We start from the raw sequence: 19,235 nt of genomic DNA, 5'->3' as shown, positions 1-19,235 counted from the left end.
TGCGACCTAATCGATTTTAAAATATTATTTTGATGAGAGGGTTTTATATTCCCCCTTAGCATAATCATCATTAAATTACTTCATCTATTGAATAGCCCATACGTTACTACTGGCAGTGGCGGAGAAAGGATTCCAAGTTGAGTATCAGTTTCATTTGCCGCTAGTCCATTTCTGTTTAGCTGATTACTAGTAATGGAGACGAACCGTCCTTTACGTAGAGGTTCATGAGCGAGTTAATTAGTACACGGGAACTAGTTTGCAAACTAACAATTCCGTATCCTCCCAATTCAACGACTGTTGGGTGCCTTGTAGTAGCGGCAAAATGCCGCGACCACCAATCGTGGTGTGCTACATTTGCCACCGTGAATTCGGCACCGCCTCCATCGGAATTCACGAGAAGAGTTGTCTCAAAAAGTGGCGCGATGCTAATAATAAGCTACCACCCTCTGAGCGTCTTCCTGAGCCCATCAAGCCAACCACTTTTCCCTCCCCCTCTCCGGATACCCAAGTCGCCTCCGACACCACCGTGGGTTTCGTGGACAATCGGCAGATCAAAACCACCGGCCAAGACCCCAACGTCGAGGCCTACAACGCTGCCGCCGCACAGACCAAAACCCTCGCCACCTGTCCCAAATGTAGTCGTCACTTTGCACCCGACCGACTGAAGGTGCACCAGGCGCATTGCAAACCCCCACCCAAACTCGCTCGCCGACACACATATGAGGCGCGCAGACCCGATGTGGAGGTTCATCTGCTCCGCACTCCCCTGGGCGGCAAAACCTCTGTCCCCAAGACTTCCATTAAACGAGCGACCAGTAGCAAGGAGGGCCTTATCGCGTGCAAAATCTGCGGCAGAACCTTCGCTTCCGGTCGAATCGAGCGTCACCAGGCCGCGTGTCGCGCCACACCCGTAAAGCCACCCTCCTTTAAGTCCAAACCGACGGGACGCAGACGTTCAACCTCGACGAACCGCACGCAGCCGAACCAGGCCACGCCGACTTGCGGTAGCTGTGGTGCCAAAGTAACTGCGGGAGAGAAGTTCTGCGTGCGCTGCGGAACTCCAATACCCCCCATGTGCTCACAGTGTGGTGCCCCTTTGGTCGAGGGGGCAAAATTTTGTGCTCACTGTGGTCGACCAGTTCAGGCAAACAAAAATAACGCCAATCTGATGAAGACTCGAGCCTTGTTCGCGACTCTACGGTGCAAGAGGCCAACTGGTTCCCGATGACGAACTTATTGCCTTGTATTGTTTTGTTTAATCTACTTTTAACCCCTAACTTCACAAGTACTTACTTCACTTAGCGACGGTTGTTCACGATCTCTCTTCAAAAAAGAGGATGACGAATATTCTTTCTAACAGACATTTAGTTCCCTCCATCTACAAAGTGTCATTTTGAGAGAAAGTTCGATGTGATGAAGGAGCACGCTGGTATTCTTTTATTCAAACAGTTTGAATCGGATAGAAACTACATTTCAGCAGTGCTGAAAGATGAGTTAGCACCTGGGACAGCTTCCAGAGTCATCGGTTGCAGAGTGGTAGCTGGAGAAGCGGCAGCACTGCTAGGCGGGGATTCGCCCTCCCGTTTGCCGTAAGAGTGTTTGTTGAGATTTTCCATCCACTCAAACATGCTACACGATACAGGTTACGGAAAAATATCAGACCTATCGGTTGCATAGTCAATTCAAGCATGTGAGCGGTAACAAAAGGCGAACTTTTCCTTTATGGGGCTGACCCAACAACTTCGCCTCAGGAAAATGAATGCCGAGACGCTGTCAAGTGACAATTTGGAGAAGACTCTACTCGAGAGGATAGGTGCTTTAGAGCTCACTTAAGATGCGCAGCAAACGGCAAACTTAGTAGTTCACAATAAACCTTCTAGTTACCGTGGTTACTCCTACTTTAAGGCCGTCGATCAGCTTACAGTCACCAATGGCCGTCTTAGGTCCCTTTTATCGAACCGAGTTTACTGTATAGCGTCTTCACCTGGTTAGGGTGTGCTGCATACACTTTACTACTTCATTAACATAGTGGATTCATTCTTAAATAAGTGTTTGGAGTTATTTTGTTTTAGAAAAGGATACGAGTTGTCCTCGACTTCGCGCTCCACCATATGTCGAAATATGTATGCCTCCTTGAATTCATCAATTTGCCGCTAAACTTAGACTAAAGCCAAAGCTTTAACCTTCACCTACCTTATACCTCTCCCAGTCAATGGATTGATGGCTTCCATCAGAGCAAAACCGCTTATTGTAGTGGGTATAGTTAACCTGGTCAAGCAGCAGTCCCAATCCCGGTGCCTTTGGGATATCCATCTGTAACCAAAACATTAAAATTTTAGCATTTAATTAAATAAACTTAGCCCACGAGGCTGTAAAACCCACCTTTTCAGCCTTGAATACATTCTCAAATACAGCCTCGGTTGCGCAGCCCTTTACGATAGCGACGACTAAACCTATCATTTTTCGTATCTGGTGAAGCATAAACGACTGTCCCTGGACGGTTATAACTGCGAATTCTCGGTCTCCATCAAGCAGGAAGGGTGGACCACATTCGATCGACATAATATAACGCAAACAGCTTTTATCGTCGGGTGTTCTAATAGGAAAGAAAAAAATAGTGACAAGGCCACAGGGGATACTTGCCTTCTGGAAGTAAAATTGAAAAAATTATGGGTGCCTTTGTAGTGTCGAAACAGCTCGTTTATGCGAGTCAAGGTCTCCGCCGAGAGACGATACCTCCAGCAATTCTCCAAAGTTATACCACCTCCAGAGGAGAAAGCGAAAGTTGGCAAGAGGTACTGGTAGACACGATAGTTGCAGACAGTTTTGGGATTGAACTTCTTTGTTACACGGAAGATATCTAGTGAGAGAATCATATTAGAAGAGTGCTTTTCAACCCACCCAGTATTCTAATTTGATCTGGTAGATGGGAATTTATTTTGTCGATGGACAAGGTGTCTATTGGCAACTTCGCAGCACACACTTGACCAGCGGCTGACACATTTTTATCGGTCTTTGAAGCGCGTTGAAAATGAATCTGAACAATTTTGATAGAATTACGACATTGGGAAAAAGACAACAAATACGAGAATTGTTGCAACTAACCATCGACGGGGTCTTCATGTGTTCTTCCAAAATATACCCAGAGTTATAGAGTGCAGACATTAACTCGCCTTCTATCGTCCGAAATCCTTCATTTCTACAGAAGTCCAAGTACGCAGCTTTGGTTTCGAGCACTTCAAAGGAAGCACACTTTAGGAAAAACCACTCACCTTTGCATTCCAAAATAACCTGTACCCGAGTACATCATGAGCATTGCACAGTTACGAAACCCACGTGCACTACTATTTACAACTTGGTCGAATTTTGCGACCTTTGCACTATGAGAGATTTCACCATCAGGTTGCTCGTGACGTTTCATCGCAGATATGACGTGTCTAGCTCTCTTGAATGACTGCGACAGAATGCTTAAAATATACCGGATCCCTAAGGGCATATATTGTCTAATCACGGAGACCTAGCTCCTTTTCACGCTTTTCTTTTTCTAAAAGTGCTTCAGCGTACTCTTTTCGTTGAAGTTTGTAAATCCTGTTACCAAAGAGGTAGTGCTTGCCAAGTTTGCAAAGTATGTAACCAGTTAATCCAACCCCACCGAAAAACGATAAAAGAACAAATGACTTGAAGCTTATATCACGTATTCGACTGGAAAGGCTAGGACGATAAGCGCGAGGATGACCTGGCATAATCACAGCGACATCACACACCGATACCTTAACCACTGACCAATGGGTTCAGTAGCTCATTTTGATTAATCACATGTTTAGAGCGCCAAAGTTAAAAACTTTTTTATTACCTAAAATTCAAGGACAGAAAAATTAGGCTACATCTATGAAGTACACTAGCCGTTACTTAACATATATTTACTGTGTCTACACTGCTTAAGTTCCTTTTAAAATACATGCATGGTGATTTTTAGACGTTATTTTAGGTCTGGGATATCCTTTTAATTGTCAAATGCTTGCCTAAAATTTGAAAACCTGTAACTGAATAGGTCTAGCTATATCATTGCACTACGAACTCGATGAAAAGCAACATATCAACCAATGTCGCAATCATACTCAAACAGCCTTGCATCCAAGCCGAAAGTAATAGCTGAGGTGGCCAACTAGTTCACGTGATTAGAGATATAAAATCACTGCAACACATTATTAGGCAATATCTTTATACGCGCGTTTTACTAAACTGCAATAAAGAGTCACTTATTATTTGTTTTTAAAGCACAGGGATTTACATTAAAATAATTGACACCGTGGCACACTGAGTTGCTCCTAAGCTTGTAAGAAGTCATGGCACGCTGAGAGAAGACGTATGACGGAGGTGTGGGAGAACTGAGAAGCTACTGTCATGGCCCCGTGATCATTACGCCGAGCAATTGTACAATGGCGGAGCCTTAGGTGCCCGTGAAGCCAAATCGCAAATTTAAACCCTCCAAGCATTTCAAATACACCCTAGGCATTAGAAAAATAGAGCCATTTTTATACCAATAATATTCATTCAGATGGGGATATAACCCTGAGGCGCCGAAGACCTACTATACCATACGCACTTTGCGCCCCTTGTTTTTATCATAATGTAAGGTAGTAAACGTACTCGATAACCGGAAGAAGTTTGGTCCGGACCCCCTACCCTGGGTTGCGTAATTCGCCCATGACCCACTCATAGGCTTGTCCCCATAATCCGTAAGGATCAATGAGGCCATTAGGAGCAGCTTAATCTGAGAAAACAGCGAGGTTAAGGAGCAGTATAGAGCACAAGCTTAGTTTTCGTAAAATCACCCCGTTAACTAACACCGTGACCCATTTCGAGCACGACAGGGCCCCCTCGATCAATTCCCCCAGAAGAACTCCCAACCTTACACCCGCAGGATATTACTGCCTCTCAATGGAAGTGAGACATACAGTGGTAGGACATAATTGCATTTTCTTTCAAATGTCTATCAATAATTCCGTCTGACAATTGCATTCATGCAAAAATAGCAAACGCAGAATAGATGGGAAAAATTGGGGGTGGAGCTAGTCGCTGACTCAACTAATCTGCCCTCCAAGCATGGAGTATCGATCGACATTGGAGAGAGGCTGTTTGACAGACGCCTCGGCAGCTACCGCTGTCGTCTTTTCATCCTCGGTTAAGGGAGAGGGAGGCGACGGCCGCGAGGCATTCTTCATCCCCTCCTCTACCTTAGAAGCCGGGGAATTCACCACTGTCGCCGCTGCCTTCCCCCCTTTCGCATCCGTCGCAGCCACCTCCTCGTCGCAAAGAAGATCCACATCTACTGCATCTTCCAGATGTGCCGTCTCGTCGTTGAGGGTAGAGCTCAGCTGCTCCAGGATCAACAAACTCGATGTTTCGTTCTCCGTGTGCAATCGACGGCGCGAAGTGAAGTGTACGTGCTTTTCCGCAACTTCACCAGCCATAGTCGATGCTTCTTTACGACTACTTGGAGAGGTTGGTGATTGCAGCGATTGCTCTTGCGGTTGCGCAGATATCGAGGCGACATCGTCCAGACTGAAGCACCGTCGTCGGCGGTGACTGCGGTGGATATGGGAAGGAAGCCGCATGCGATAGGGTATGGTCTTCCAAGATGAAGTAGATAACGGAACAAGAGGGGAATCTGAGGTGGGATGGTGTGGCTCTTGGCGTTGCTGGTGGCTGGGGATTGGCTCATAAAGTGACGAGGTGAAGGAGTAGGAGGTGGTACTGCAGGGCGATAGGCCCAGTTGATTGGGCGAATCCAGCGTGCCTGCTCGTTTTGGGGAGGTGGAGGGCGAGGGCAATTCTATAAAACTCACCAGAAAGAAAGAAACGCTTGCAACAACAACATGGGATGTAGGGAATGTACTGATCAAATCACGAGAAGACAGCACAGGATGGTGTAGTTTCGTGGCGATAAAAGCGTAAAAAAAATAAACGTAAACGGACGTGGGACTGAGACCTGAGGCCTGAGTAAATTGTTGGCGAATCCAGGAGCAGAGATAAAAGGGAAGAAATGCGTACGCACATGAAGATAGGTACTCAACAACGATAGCAAGCTGAGAAAGTGCACGACGTACGGACAATCCTCCTATGGCAGACCTGCATATCATCGGCATCCATGAGAATGTGTCGAAAACGGGCCTCTTTATCCGACGGTGGCGTCTTCAAAAAGCTCCTCTGCCGTAACCACCCCGCAGATGTGTCGGTGGAGAGGCTCTGCAGCGAGCAAAAGTCCTCCTCCACCTCGTCCGCAATGTTGGTTTCTTCATCATCACCGGCAGTAGGGTTGGTGGCGACGGTGGCTGCAGATGGGCATTCAGTCACAACGACAGAGGAGACGCAATTGGTGTCGCTATGGGACCGACGCGGCGGCAGCCGTGGCATCGCTAACTGACCCTCATCTCGCGTTGGTTGATCGTAGCCGGTATAGGGAGGGTAAAAAATGCTCGTCTTGCGCTTGACCTCCACCTCGTCGGTGGCTTCAATGACTGCACTCCTGCCACTGGATGCAGCGGTGGCGACAGAGGTCTTGGTCGAAACGGCTGAAACAGTGGTTGTGGTTGCTGTCATCGAGGCCTCCTTGGCCAGTTTAGCAGTCATCATTTGAGTGTAGGCTTGCACGTGGGCGTAGGCACGGTTCAGCAAAATGATGTGGACTAACACTTTTAACGCGAATAATCTGGAAAAATTGAAAGGGAGTAGAAAGCAATTGTCGGTGGTTGTAGAAGACAAATCCCTCATAGGATGCATCATAGTTTGCATGCAAATGGATTGAAGTGGAAATTTCCGTCCCAAACAGAGGAAAAACCAACGCGAATTCCGCTTACAGAGGCAGAGCGAGGAGAAGAAATATGTAGATCAATGAGGATTTGACAGTCTGAATGATCATCACGTTGATGAGGCAGCTCAGCGATATCGGCGTTAGACCCATGCGTCGGGCAAGGAGTTCAAAATAGTCGGAGGTGTTCTGCGCCAGAGACAACGATGAGTAGTGAGGTAAGATACTAAATTGATTGCTACCATGATGAAAGTTTACATGATGGATTAAGAATGGATTTTGATGTGTACGAAACCAAGCGATTAAAATTCTCAAGATTGCCCAAGATAAGAAGGCACACGGCAACTCGTGGGAATACATGAGTTATCACTCCTGAATTTCCAGTTCCCCATTGTGTGCTTGAAACGAGGGTACAGTAACTGATAAAAATTTGATAGACACTGAGAGATACTAGCAACAAACAGCAAAGTGCTTAAGCCCAGTATTTAAAAGATCGAAAAATGCACAACCCCGAATTTCGCTAAAAGTGGTACACAGCAAATTCCTTTGGATCAAAGGGAAAGCATATTGTCTAAAATTCACATTTAAAATGCACAATTTAGTCAAGTTAATAAGCAATAAATAAAATAGGTGGGAAACACCAACCAACCTTGCCTTGTCGACATAGCAGAAGGTCATACGCGATGCTCACCGTGTACTCCTCATACACCTAGACAGGAAAAATGATTAAACACTTCGAAAAATCGGATTAAGATGAAACCAGCCTAGCGACTGATAGAGTAGGATGTTTCAAAGAGAAAGTGACATTTAAAAGTTGGATTTCCGGAGGTACAATCTTTCCAAAAAAGCCCAAATTTGATGGACTACTTATGCGAGCCGTTAGTTCCCACTTTGAAATTGGTGTTATAGTTCGTATAGACAAAGGCAGAGCTTCTTAACAAAACATAGCATGAATTCAATTAGGCAAGGTTAGAACTTTTACTTCGGATGGATTATCGAATTGCAAAACAAAGGATCATGGTGTAGCCGTCTTACCACCTCGTAGTAGCAAAACTCTAGGTTGGCTTATAACCTGTTTGTTCCTTAACGGCGTTGCAAATTACATTGGTTGTTACTGCTCAATGAGACCATGATTCTGTTCAGTGAGACCGTGTGAGTATCAGTTGTCAATGTGTATTTTAATTGATTGGTGAATTTTCAGATAGATTTTTAGGGAAAACCTGAGTGCCTCAAACCTTAACACATTCGATATTAGGATCTCAGAGCAAAATCGACCAACACACTCCACAAAGGTGTGGCCGGTTCAAAGTTCTGACGCTTGAAAAAAAATTTGCTGTAGAATGTCCCTGGTTTGAGGGCAGCTGCTTTTTCAACTTAACCAATCCGTGTGCGACACGATTTTGTGCAATTAGTTACCATGATCTGATGAAAAGTACATTAACATGATCGGAAAACGGGTGACGAAAACGTCAAAACGTCACTGACACAAGAAGCAAGTTTTTTTTAGTTTTAGACCAGTACTTATGACACTTATGTTTGGCCAAATTACAACAGGTCTTTGGGCGGCAAACGCAATCATTCAGGTTCTTATGGCATGGTTATGCTCCCTTGCCAATTAATATCTGATTAAACTTCTACCTACAGGCAGAAACGCATGTCTCAAATACGAATCATATTAAAAATGAGAGCATATTTTACTCACATCAGAAGCAATAACATTGAATTTAGAGATAAAAGCGTGTTTGATCCAATCAACAGCGATCTCGGCCAGAAGAATTAGCAGGATATCGGGCAGAAGAGCCAGGAAGTCCTCTGGAAGTAAGTAAAATAGTCGCATCAAAGCAACATCGGTGGGACAGCTGACATTTAAAAGGACTTCCAAATGCGGCTGCATACAAAGCTCAAATAGAGGCAGAGCGGATTTCAGTCAAAATGTCAGCCACATTTCTGATTGCTATGACGTATTTGTAACAGCGAGGAATTCGTTCGGGGATGTTACCTCTTCATATTACGACAAAGATATGCAGTGGGTCAGCTAGGGTCGGTTTTCGATGGGGTTGTCCAACTCACCCACATCAGACCAAATTGGTTGAAGTGATTCCGTTCAAAGCGCAACTAACGCCTCGCACTTCTGCACACTATGCTGTTATTAAAACCCCATGCATCAAAATTGTGAAATGGCATTCACACAATTCCTTACGTCTTCGAAAACAAGGCTACCTTAACACAAGCGTGACTGGTATTCTACAGATGTCGCCTTTTCAGACTATAATCCACTTCAACCTCAGAAATGATGAGATGGGTAAAATTGTAGTAGACTTCTTTTTGCCACCCACAATATTTTTATGAATAAACAAATCGTCTGTGAAACAGAATTCAAGTCTCCTCTTGGTAAAAGAAGCACCTTTAGTTTTCACAATCAGTTTATGCAACTGACATCGGTAAACCCGAGGCAATGTCGGAGGAATCAGAGGAGACAACAATTCAAGAGAACATGAGCCTGAGGAAAATCTTATTCAATCTAGATAATGGGGCAAAATGTTATGCATTCTACATCACAAGGACTTAGCACACGAGGGTTTTAATTACATGCATGCTGGTTAATTTAAATTGGTTTGATTGGATATCACTTCGAGGATTTCTAAATGTAAAAAAGAAATGCTTTTTTTGAGCAGTCGGTTCTGGTTCTTTATTTTTTACAGATTTATTGAGATAAGGAATCCTCTTGAAATGAATAGATAAAATTATCCGTTATAGGGCTGTAAGTAACTTCGATTACGCCTATCGCGAAATCTTCCACTTTTTAGTTACACCAACGAAAGTAATGCATGAATTTCTTAGGCAACTTCACCTACTGTAAAGTATTTCGTATTAAACACTGCGATCAATGACTTACTAGAAAACCCTTTTATTTGACTAAATGACGGTTCCATGAACAAAAAATCAGAACGAGTATTAGTGGTTACTACAGGAGTAGTGGTAACCTACCGTACTGCCAGCCGCTGGCAGACATGTTGCGACAGACGATGATGAAAAGCCAAACGGCGTAGTGGAAACGTTCGCGCACGTCGGCGCAGGCGATCTGGAACAAATTCGACTTCCCCATCTTGCGAAAGACATTACCCTTCAACTCAACAAACTGCAACGGTGGAAGAAAAGATAAATGTAGACATGTATTTGTTAAAATTTCAGCCATAAGGCGAGGGCATCAAGCTAGTGTAATAAACATCGGTTAACTGAATATTGGGAAAATTAACACCTAGGGGAGGAATTTATCAAAGTCACAGACTAGTCAAAGCTTAAGCATAAATTAAAATTGTAATAACCACATTTTTTAATAAAATTTTTCGGACGAAATCAGGAAATTTGTGAAAAATACGTACAAAAGTCAATAACGATAAGTAATAAACAGGACCATACCTACTCAGTGTAGCCACGGAGAACTTATGTGTGCGATTAGACTACTTAAGCCATGAAAATTAGAAACAAATGTGTCAACAGTTTGGTCATGACCGATTGCAAACCATGCATAGGCAAATTGAGTTAGAGCTTTAAAAGACCAAATACCATAGAAATATGATGAGATTCGTCAATCTGCGACTCTGCAATAAGCAAAGCATCCTGCTTGATTCCAAGGTGCTAAAAAAGTGCTCTTCGAGTACTTATTCATCAAGTGGGCCATCGACCCAAAGGAGACTAAAAAAAATATAAAGCAAATAAAAAATAACCCAGCAGCAAACTAAAACGAACGAGATATGCATCAAGGAAACACCATTTATCAGATAGCTATGCATTAATACAATGACTTCATGTGATAAGTGGACGCTTTACAACTGCACCCGGTTGTCTATGCACAGCATCATGCAACATAAAGCTGCGGCAGTCTATCGTATTGGTGCGGTGCTCTACACTGTACTCCCTACCACTTTCCTCCCATTTTGAATCCACCCCTGTATCATCACTTGTTGACTAAATGAAATTCAAGCGTGTGATTCAAGCTTGCCTGCTCTACAAACTGAATTTAACGCCGTTTCAAAGTTGCAGGATCTTCTCAAAAAATGTACATAGCACTTGGAGAAGGTCAGATGTGTAGTAGCAGAAAATACCACCACGAAGCGGTTTAAGCAGTTTGGGTGATTTTAAGTGACAAATCACTCGAGAGAATGCAGTACGTTCAGGACGACCCCTTTTTTGGGAAAAGCAAAGAATTACGTGCTGCTATTGTCGCAGTGTGTCAGGGGAGAAGGATATTGGCCAGCCTCATCCTCCGCATTCTTCCAATGTTATCCAAGCAATCTTTAGGACACCTCATCTTGAAATCAGCATTGAACAATCCTATGATCACATGTGAAATCAAATGAACAGTTGGAAAAGGGTGAAGTAAAAAAGCTGCTAGGGTGCGATTTTTTGGCTTCTAGAAAAATTTCGTTTCACAAAGAGAATTCGGACCTAGCTTGTGTTTCAGTGGGGAGGAAACGCCTTTTCCAATTATTTGAGTTTCAACAGAAAAAGTTGCAAGAATTCGGTCGGTTATAGTGTGCAATTATAAGTGTAGCTGAATCCCAGATATGACAAGAGAAACATAGGCCTTCCTTTCCAAAATCTTGCACGCTACGATTCCTCCACTTACAACGCCATTTAAGGTCGAATGTTATGGTGTTTACCTGACCACAACTACACGATAAATCAGTTGACCGGATGTACTTCCAGCAGTAGACAAAGAGTTCAATAACATGAACTTCATTGAATTGAAATATAGTCCAGATGCAATTCCATAGTAGCGTCTTTCACGTACTCCAATATGCCCACATTTATCATCAATCGTGAAAAATATGCCATTTAAAACATTTTAGGGTACCATTGTTCGTTTTAGTCCACAAGTGGAAAACTAGATGATTTACTTGGGATGGGCTGCATGATGCCGTTGTGTCTGACAATACGAAACAGTGATGCTGAATCCGACAAGTTTGAAACAGTAAGCCATCTACCAGAAGTGCTAGTAATGGGTTTCATCCAAAATGTACGAAGGTAATGGAACCGAAACAAATTCCACTTTGATGCAGATTTGATATTAATTTCGAAACAGTTTAATAGGCCTTTTTAACTAAAACTAACATCCATTATAACCACAAGAAGCAGATACCGTTATGTACGAAAGCTTGTTTTGTAAAAGCAAAACACTAAATCCTAATGAATTACCAAAGACAGTGGCCTCGAACTATCTATGATATTTAAGAGGGAAAACGTCGTTTAGGTGATGAAAACACAAAACAAACGCTATAAGAGGGTAGTAGATTCAATCAGGAAGAGGTGGATTCGGTGGCCCTAAAAAGGACAAGGGTCAAGGTCCTCTGTTAAGCAGCGGGAGGTGGTTAACAGATTAAGCTTGAGACTCCCTGAAGACACCCATCAGGTTGTGAGTGGAATGGGATTCAAATTTAAGTGAAACACGCGACCTTAGACAGAGCTCATGGATTTTTCCAGCAACTTTTCAATTAATAAAAGTGAGGAGATATGGGGTATGAAGTTCACTAAGACTGCATCGTTGAAGGGAATGTCCAAGGCTTCGAAAAAGCTCATTTTACGTATGGTCTACGAAACTTTGGCGCTGAGTAAATAAGAACTTTAAGTTGTTCGCATTTTTTCTCTGTCAATCGTGATGCACGGCAAACAGAACTAAGGTCCCTTTACCATATGAATGTGACTACGCACATGAATATCATCATTAAACACTAGAGTAATCCACGCATTTCCAACAATTTAAAACAAATAAATGAAAAAGATCGTGAATAGGATATATACACATTTAAACAAAACAATTGAACTCAGACCAACAGAAAATCTGGTTCGATATTGGAAATTAAGCAATTCATTTTTTTAAAAAAATAACAGCACTACTATCATCCAAGAGTCAGCCGCAAGAAAAACGTCAGCTGGTTCAAGCAAAAGCAGAACCAGATTGGTGTTTCAAAATCCTAAAACCTGATATTTTAGACTCAATGGCTTTAGGAATGGATTAAAGTGTAAGGAACGGTGCAAACTCACGTTGTTAGAGATAATCACAGTAAGGAGGGAGCGGTTTTGTGAATTGAAGGCCACATTCAGGGTTGTCACCTGTGCCAACAGCAGAAGGCAATGTGCAGCTGCAGTAAAAACGAACAAAGGCAAAAGTTTACTTTTTTCTCGATTTTATTGGGCTTTCAAACCGCCTAATCCAACGGGATTGAAAAAAACGACAAGAATTTCTTCCACAAAACTTTTTAGGGATGGAGATTCAACTTAAATTAACACAAATAACTGACGACATGTAGACGAACTACATGGACACGGAGGATTGCAAAATACAAATGGTATTTAAATCAAGCCAGAACTTTTAATTTCACGGGTACATGCTAGTCAAGAAAGCAGGCAAATGTAGTTATGAGTACATGCATTCAACAATGCAGTGATGAAATGTCTTGTAAAGGATGCGAAACTCGTAGTGAGGGGACACTCGACCACACGACTTAAATAGTTCAAAGACGGCTGTATGCTAGTGACGATACCAATCGTAGTGGTTTCGTCCCCAGCTCACATAAGAGCAGCCATTCCTGTGAACATTTAACCAGTACGTGGAACACCTAAACGATACAACCCACCGTGAAATTGCACAAGAGACTACTCTTTCTGTGAGAACGGTGGATATAATCCATGAACATTTCCCATTTCAAGAAGGTCGTGAACGCTGAGCATCGAGACACCTTTCTACTTTGGACCAACACAGAGGGGCCAAAAGCTGCATTTGGGTAAAGCGTTTTAGCAAGACCAGGATTTCCTGCATGCCATCACACGCGACGAAACGTAGTTCACTAAAAGAACGCCATGAATTCCAACATCGATGACGGATTTAAGTACTATCCTACAAATGTTCAGTCGTACTGATGAACATTCGCGTTATTTAAGCACAGGAATAAGTGCATAAACATATTAGAAGAATACGGCAAGAAGCAAACGCAAGTTGCGTACCTTGAAATGCATTCTTTCCCTTTGTAACCACAAAAGTCCCTGTTTGAATTAGATGACCCTCATAATTTGTAAGGTTTGTACTTCCCAAAAGATGTGATCTGTTTACTATTGAAACCAAGGCTACCTACTGTGGCACGTGCATAAGGGTAATCTCGAAAATAAGATTTGCTCATATCGCCTAAAAAAGACCGCATTCCAGATGCACTTTGCTAAAAAAGTTGCTAGTCGAACAAATCGACCTGACAAATAGAAAAAAACAATTAGTTTTACTTAATACAGCATTAACCTTGGTTCGTGGGACATTCTTTGGTACGACAACAAACAATATCAAAGGTCGGAAAGGGCACAGCTCGGTCGGTTCTCAGAGCTGTGAACTTTTGAAACAAAAACGCCGGTAGCTTTGAAGTGTATGCCGAAACTAAATAAGCTGCAAGATTGCTTATACAACCAAGTAAACAAGGCAATAATATGAATAAAAGGAAACAAATACAATAGACTGCGATCAATGCCAAACAGTTCGCCAAAAGTTTAGTGGGTAGTGCCAAGATCAAATAAGACTGAGATGCTATTGAAAAACGCTGCCGCAGGCTATAGAGAAATTCGACGAATTAGAAAGTTTCATTCCATGAAAGGTAAAATCAGGGCGAGCAAAAAAAAGCAGGTAAACAGGGTTACAAGCAAACCATTGAATATCGGTTTTGAAAGTAATGCTTACATGATGAAGAAAACTATAATGAGCGCCTACAACCTATGGATTGGCTTATTGGAGAGATAAACTAACAGTTCTGAGATGTAATTTGACAGCCGCGAACGACCTCGACTCTGGGGAGCCACTTTTTGCCAAGTTGATACAAGTCTCAATGAAAAATGCGAGGACAGAAGAAATAAAAGAATAACTGTAAGCGAGCCTTAAAATGGCCACCTATTTGTCAATATAATGTTTGAATGAAGGAACCGGCATCAATACGACTGGAAAAAGTAGTTGTTTGTAACTATATCACTTGATCGTATGGAGCTGCACCACCAATTGTAGGACAAATTTGAGCCTGAAATGAAACAAACTTTACTGTGAAATAAGGTTTTTCACGGTTCCCGGAACCAGATAATCACACGGCTACTACACAGCATCAAGCCTGATTCTAAGTGATGTTGAGTTTCGGAGAAAAAATTTAACCCCTCACTACAGTTTTGTAGAGCACAGAAGGAAACTGAGCTACTATCGCAAATTATCCATCCTGTTACACCTAATTCGAACGTTGTAGAGACTGTTGCACCGGTAAGTGATAACCGCGACGAAGTACTCGAATCAAGAACAGGCGATCATTTGAAATAGGCCAGAAAAACTGCCCATGATTCCAACTACATTAGAACATACGAGGGAAAAACGTCAACGCAAAATATCACGATCCAGGGGGAATTAGCTTTTCAATAATGATTCGACGACTACTCGATGGAAGTCTAACTAGAAAAACCTTTGAAGAAGAGCTGCAAAAGGCCCCAAAGCGACCTGTCTACCCTTGATAAATGTAACCTTAAAGATACGTTTCACATATTTTAAAAGTACTTAATCATAGAAGGATATCTTGCGAAAGACAAGCCCCAGCCCCTACGCAGAAGCTAGAAAGGCATGATTGCTTTAACAAAAAAAGCCTTTCGAGAATTGCAGGGACACCGAAGTAATGCAAATAGTTTAATATTACCGCAAATTAGTTCTTCCCCTCTAGCACATTCTTCTTCCATTGCATCCTGCTTCCCGCATCAATTTTCAGCATCTGCGACACCATATTCGCAGGGCCACTTGCTATCACATTAAACTCTACGACAGTATTTGAAACTGATGAAACACGAGAATATCACGAAGTGTAGTTTACGAAATTATGTTTCAAAAAAGAGTGTGCAAGGTGACAATGAATCAATTCATCCCCTCTGAAGTAGACCTCCTCATTTGTAGCACAGTTCCACCATAAATATTCCTAATCTTTGATACATACCTCAAAAATGGACTTTGGAAGAATCTTGAAAGATAAAAAAATTAGAAAATATGAGTTACAACAAAAGGCACGGTTACCAAACAGCAGGCTGCAGTAATAAAAGACATGGCGTTCAATACGGACTGATCTAGAAGACGTTAAGCGACATTTTTAGCATCGGTGGCTGAGCTGCGGCTTTTCGAGAGAAATGGTGAATAGTTAAGCATTATTTCAAGATTAATAACTGGTGGTAAGCAAAGAAAACAGTAAAAAAGTGTGGCGGTTTCGATCACCGTTTAACTGCATACTATCAGAAAAAAGAAACAGGTGTTTCCAGCACTAATGCCAGCAGAATAATTAGACGAAACTGGTTTTAAAAAATTCAAGCCTTAATTTTTATTGAGGTTCTGATATTCTTGTTAATAAGGGAAAGAGGGGTGGAGAAGATATGGGATAGGATGAAATTAACTGAAAGGAGATCAAATATCACTCCGAATTGAATGTCTCCAATACCTTTCTCAACTCCACAGTTATAAGATCTGACTCACAGAGGCAGGCGAGGGCGAAAAGGTATTGGACGAAGAGAGCTCCAAGACCCACAACCTCTGTGGAAGGGCAAGAGGAAGGGTCAGTAGAAGAGGCACCACTGCTGGTGGTTACCACGTGATCACCCGAGGACGAGCGCTGCCGTCGGAGACCTGAGAGACCTGCCGAGACGGTGAAAAGGACGTCGTCTACAGCATCCAGGTAGACAGCGGAAAGGAGACGATCGGCTACCTAAATGGGAGGATACATGAAATAGAGGCATCATCAACACGCTCATCTATGATCGCTTCACTCATCATTTAAACATTCTAGTCCTTTTTAACCTTTGCTTTTAGTAAAAACCCAGCTCCAGAAGTAAGTGTTGCTCACAGGTTAATCAGTTTTGGACAGAATAGAGCATTGCCAACCCAGCAGATCCATTGAGTGCATCCTAGGCGCCTTTACAGTAAGTTGGTTGATGGGGACTCAGAGTAGATATACACATTTCAATCCACAAAATGGTACACAATTACGCACGATCTGATGCAACTTTGACACTACTACCTGTGTAGTACCTCGTAATCGCAGTAGCGGCCAAAATTCGGATCGTCAAAGGCAGTATACAAAAACTGACCTCGATCCACGTAAATATTTGCACCTTAATGTACTTAGTGATGAATAAACAGACAGAAATCAGTTGACAGTGTGTCTGGGAACATATTTGCACATTTATACATTTCGAACTAGAGAAGAAAGCTTAGGCTAGCTTGGCATCCCTATACAGCGATATTAGTTATCTTCTGCTGTAAAAAAGCTTGGGGGAACATTAATAGCGGCCCTAATTGTAACAATAAAGACCATTAGGAAGTGTGCACTCGCAGTGACCATGGATAACTTGCATGGAATCATTCTGCCATGATCGCAGCAGGCAATTTTTTTCTCCTCATGTTTACATTATCAGCTGACAGTTTCATTAAACATCTTAAACTGAGCTTCTTTATCGATTGTAGCAATCCCCAAAATGACCGATTGTTTCCAGGTAAGAAGACTTACGGCATTAAAGAAGAAAACGAAACGGTGTTCTTAGCCGGCTAATTTTCTATAGATTGCCTCACCAGTAAATACCTGTATAGCCACATCTGACTTCTCTAGAACGGTCTTACAATTTAGCGATACCAAACGCCCTCTTCCATAAAAAATACTTCGGATGAAGAAAAAAAAATGAATTAAATAATGTTAACTACTTTTGTTCCGATTTCCTTGTCATCCTCAATTTTCATGCAAAAACTCACCTATGATATAAATCGATTTGCATTTCCGAAGCATCAAATGTCGTGAATATTCTTCACTTAGGTTCTACGCCCGTGAGACAGGTGTCAAGCTTTTCAGCCCGCAACATTAAAAACACTGCTTACTATATGCAGATAAGGTTAGCCGTTTCACAGTTTTACGCATTCAAACATGAATTCACTTGTTACGATTAAGCGCGAAATGATAGTACAGCAGCACATTAGAGCACTCAACTCAGGCTCTTTAGTGGGAAAACTTACCTCCAGGAGGTTGAAGAATATGTAAATCTTGATTATTGACTGAGTTCGAATTTCATGATAGGCGATGGAACTGTCGAAGGTGTAGAGGAAGATGGTGCAGATGCAGACGAAGGAGAATTTCACCAACTCCCGTGCATCTGTTGCATATAAAATGAATTTTTGGGGTCTGAAAAACGCCAAAAAGGCTGTTCTTTGGGCACGTGACAGCTTAGAGAGGGTGGAAGGAAAGAACAATCAAGGAAACCTACTTGAGCGACGGCACACAGATACCAACAAGACTGAAGGTTATAAAGGAAAGAAAGGAAATGAAGTTGATCATACAGCGTAAAGGAAGGAAAGTGTAGACCATTAGAATATGATCCAGGCACTGCAGAAGGCCGTAGAACATGAACTAAAAGTGTGTAAAGGATAGATATTAGCATAGAACCTAAAGAGAACGGAAAAAGGAAGGGAAAGAGAAGATATGGTCTCACCGACTCAAAATACTGTGGGATAGAGAGGAATTTCCACACACGATTGCGGAAAGGTCCACAAATCTGTTCTTGAAAGTTATTCACCTCGTTGAAACGTCGGGAGGACTGCCAGATTTCCTCTCTTAGGTAATTCCTGAGATTAAAATCTGGCAAAAGTACAATGCATGAAATACCTTACGACATGAAAAAGAAATTCAAAGTTAACGCATTCTTAAATCTTACTGATAAGAACAGCAGTAGAGAAATAGCAAATGCTGTTTTAAGCCACTTAATCTCATTTTAAGTTTAAATGATTTGTTGTACAAACGACCCCGCCTACATATCATCAGCTGAATCGAATGAAAGAGGTCAGTGGAATATATGCCTTTTGGAGGATGCTCAAGACAACTGGTAAGAGAGGAACTTCATGCAATGCCAAAAGTAGATCAAAAGTGGCTCCCACCTAACGGCACAATTGGCTTGCAAATTCTCCTGCCTTAGTCGTCTTATTAAATTCGATTCACGAATGCTACCAAGCTGGTAGATGAACTTGTCCTTTAGGCTTATAACGCATATTCACTTAAAAGTTGAACAAGCGTTTAAGAGTATGCAAAATCACTCCATTGGTCAAATACAAGCCGGGACAGAAAAAGGAAGTGAACAAAGCTACAATACTGAGCTTACTCTGGAGAGGGTTCTTTATGTCACATTCACTCTCTGAGTCCGTGCGTCCACGCCACGTCTCTTTCGTATCCATTTCCCTTGAAACAGGACACTCTGCACACACGCACATAGACGCACAAACCTTGAGAATGATGAATGCGAAGCACACACTCCACCAATACATATTGGACAAAAAGCAAACAAACGACATGCATTATAAGAAGTCTTTATTGCCAGAAAACGTGTACAACAAGCATCG

The 19,235-nt window shown here is 42.3% G+C and overlaps 2 protein-coding genes across 2 annotated transcripts; one reads left to right on the top strand and one right to left on the bottom strand. All coding sequences in view use genetic code 11, as the record gives it.

Moving 5' to 3' along the window:
* Window positions 1-322: 322 nt before the first annotated feature.
* On the top strand, window positions 323-1,228 carry EGR_00603 (Zinc finger protein; the record flags this gene model as incomplete). Its single annotated transcript, XM_024489852.1, has 1 exon — window positions 323-1,228. The coding sequence occupies one exon, from the start codon at window positions 323-325 to the stop codon at window positions 1,226-1,228; it is 906 nt and encodes a 301-aa protein (XP_024355849.1).
* A 238-nt stretch (window positions 1,229-1,466) lies between these two features.
* EGR_00602 (tRNA pseudouridine synthase A) lies at window positions 1,467-19,070 on the bottom strand (the record flags this gene model as incomplete). Its single annotated transcript, XM_024489851.1, has 22 exons — window positions 1,467-1,629; window positions 2,083-2,153; window positions 2,194-2,313; window positions 2,383-2,596; window positions 2,623-2,860; window positions 2,902-3,037; window positions 3,106-3,199; window positions 3,273-3,486; window positions 3,512-3,736; window positions 4,687-4,774; window positions 5,124-5,836; window positions 6,111-6,712; window positions 6,861-7,000; window positions 7,461-7,520; window positions 8,514-8,623; window positions 9,800-9,950; window positions 12,857-12,954; window positions 16,335-16,563; window positions 17,862-18,027; window positions 18,110-18,252; window positions 18,335-18,480; window positions 18,998-19,070. The coding sequence occupies 22 exons, from the start codon at window positions 19,068-19,070 to the stop codon at window positions 1,467-1,469; spliced, it is 4,194 nt and encodes a 1,397-aa protein (XP_024355848.1).
* Window positions 19,071-19,235: the final 165 nt, after the last annotated feature.

The sequence above is a fragment of the Echinococcus granulosus genome, assembly GCF_000524195.1.
Source record: "Echinococcus granulosus chromosome Unknown EG_S00002, whole genome shotgun sequence".
NCBI lineage: Eukaryota > Metazoa > Platyhelminthes > Cestoda > Cyclophyllidea > Taeniidae > Echinococcus > Echinococcus granulosus.
Note: the sequence above shows the minus strand (reverse complement) of the source record. Positions and strands in the feature narration are given on the sequence as shown.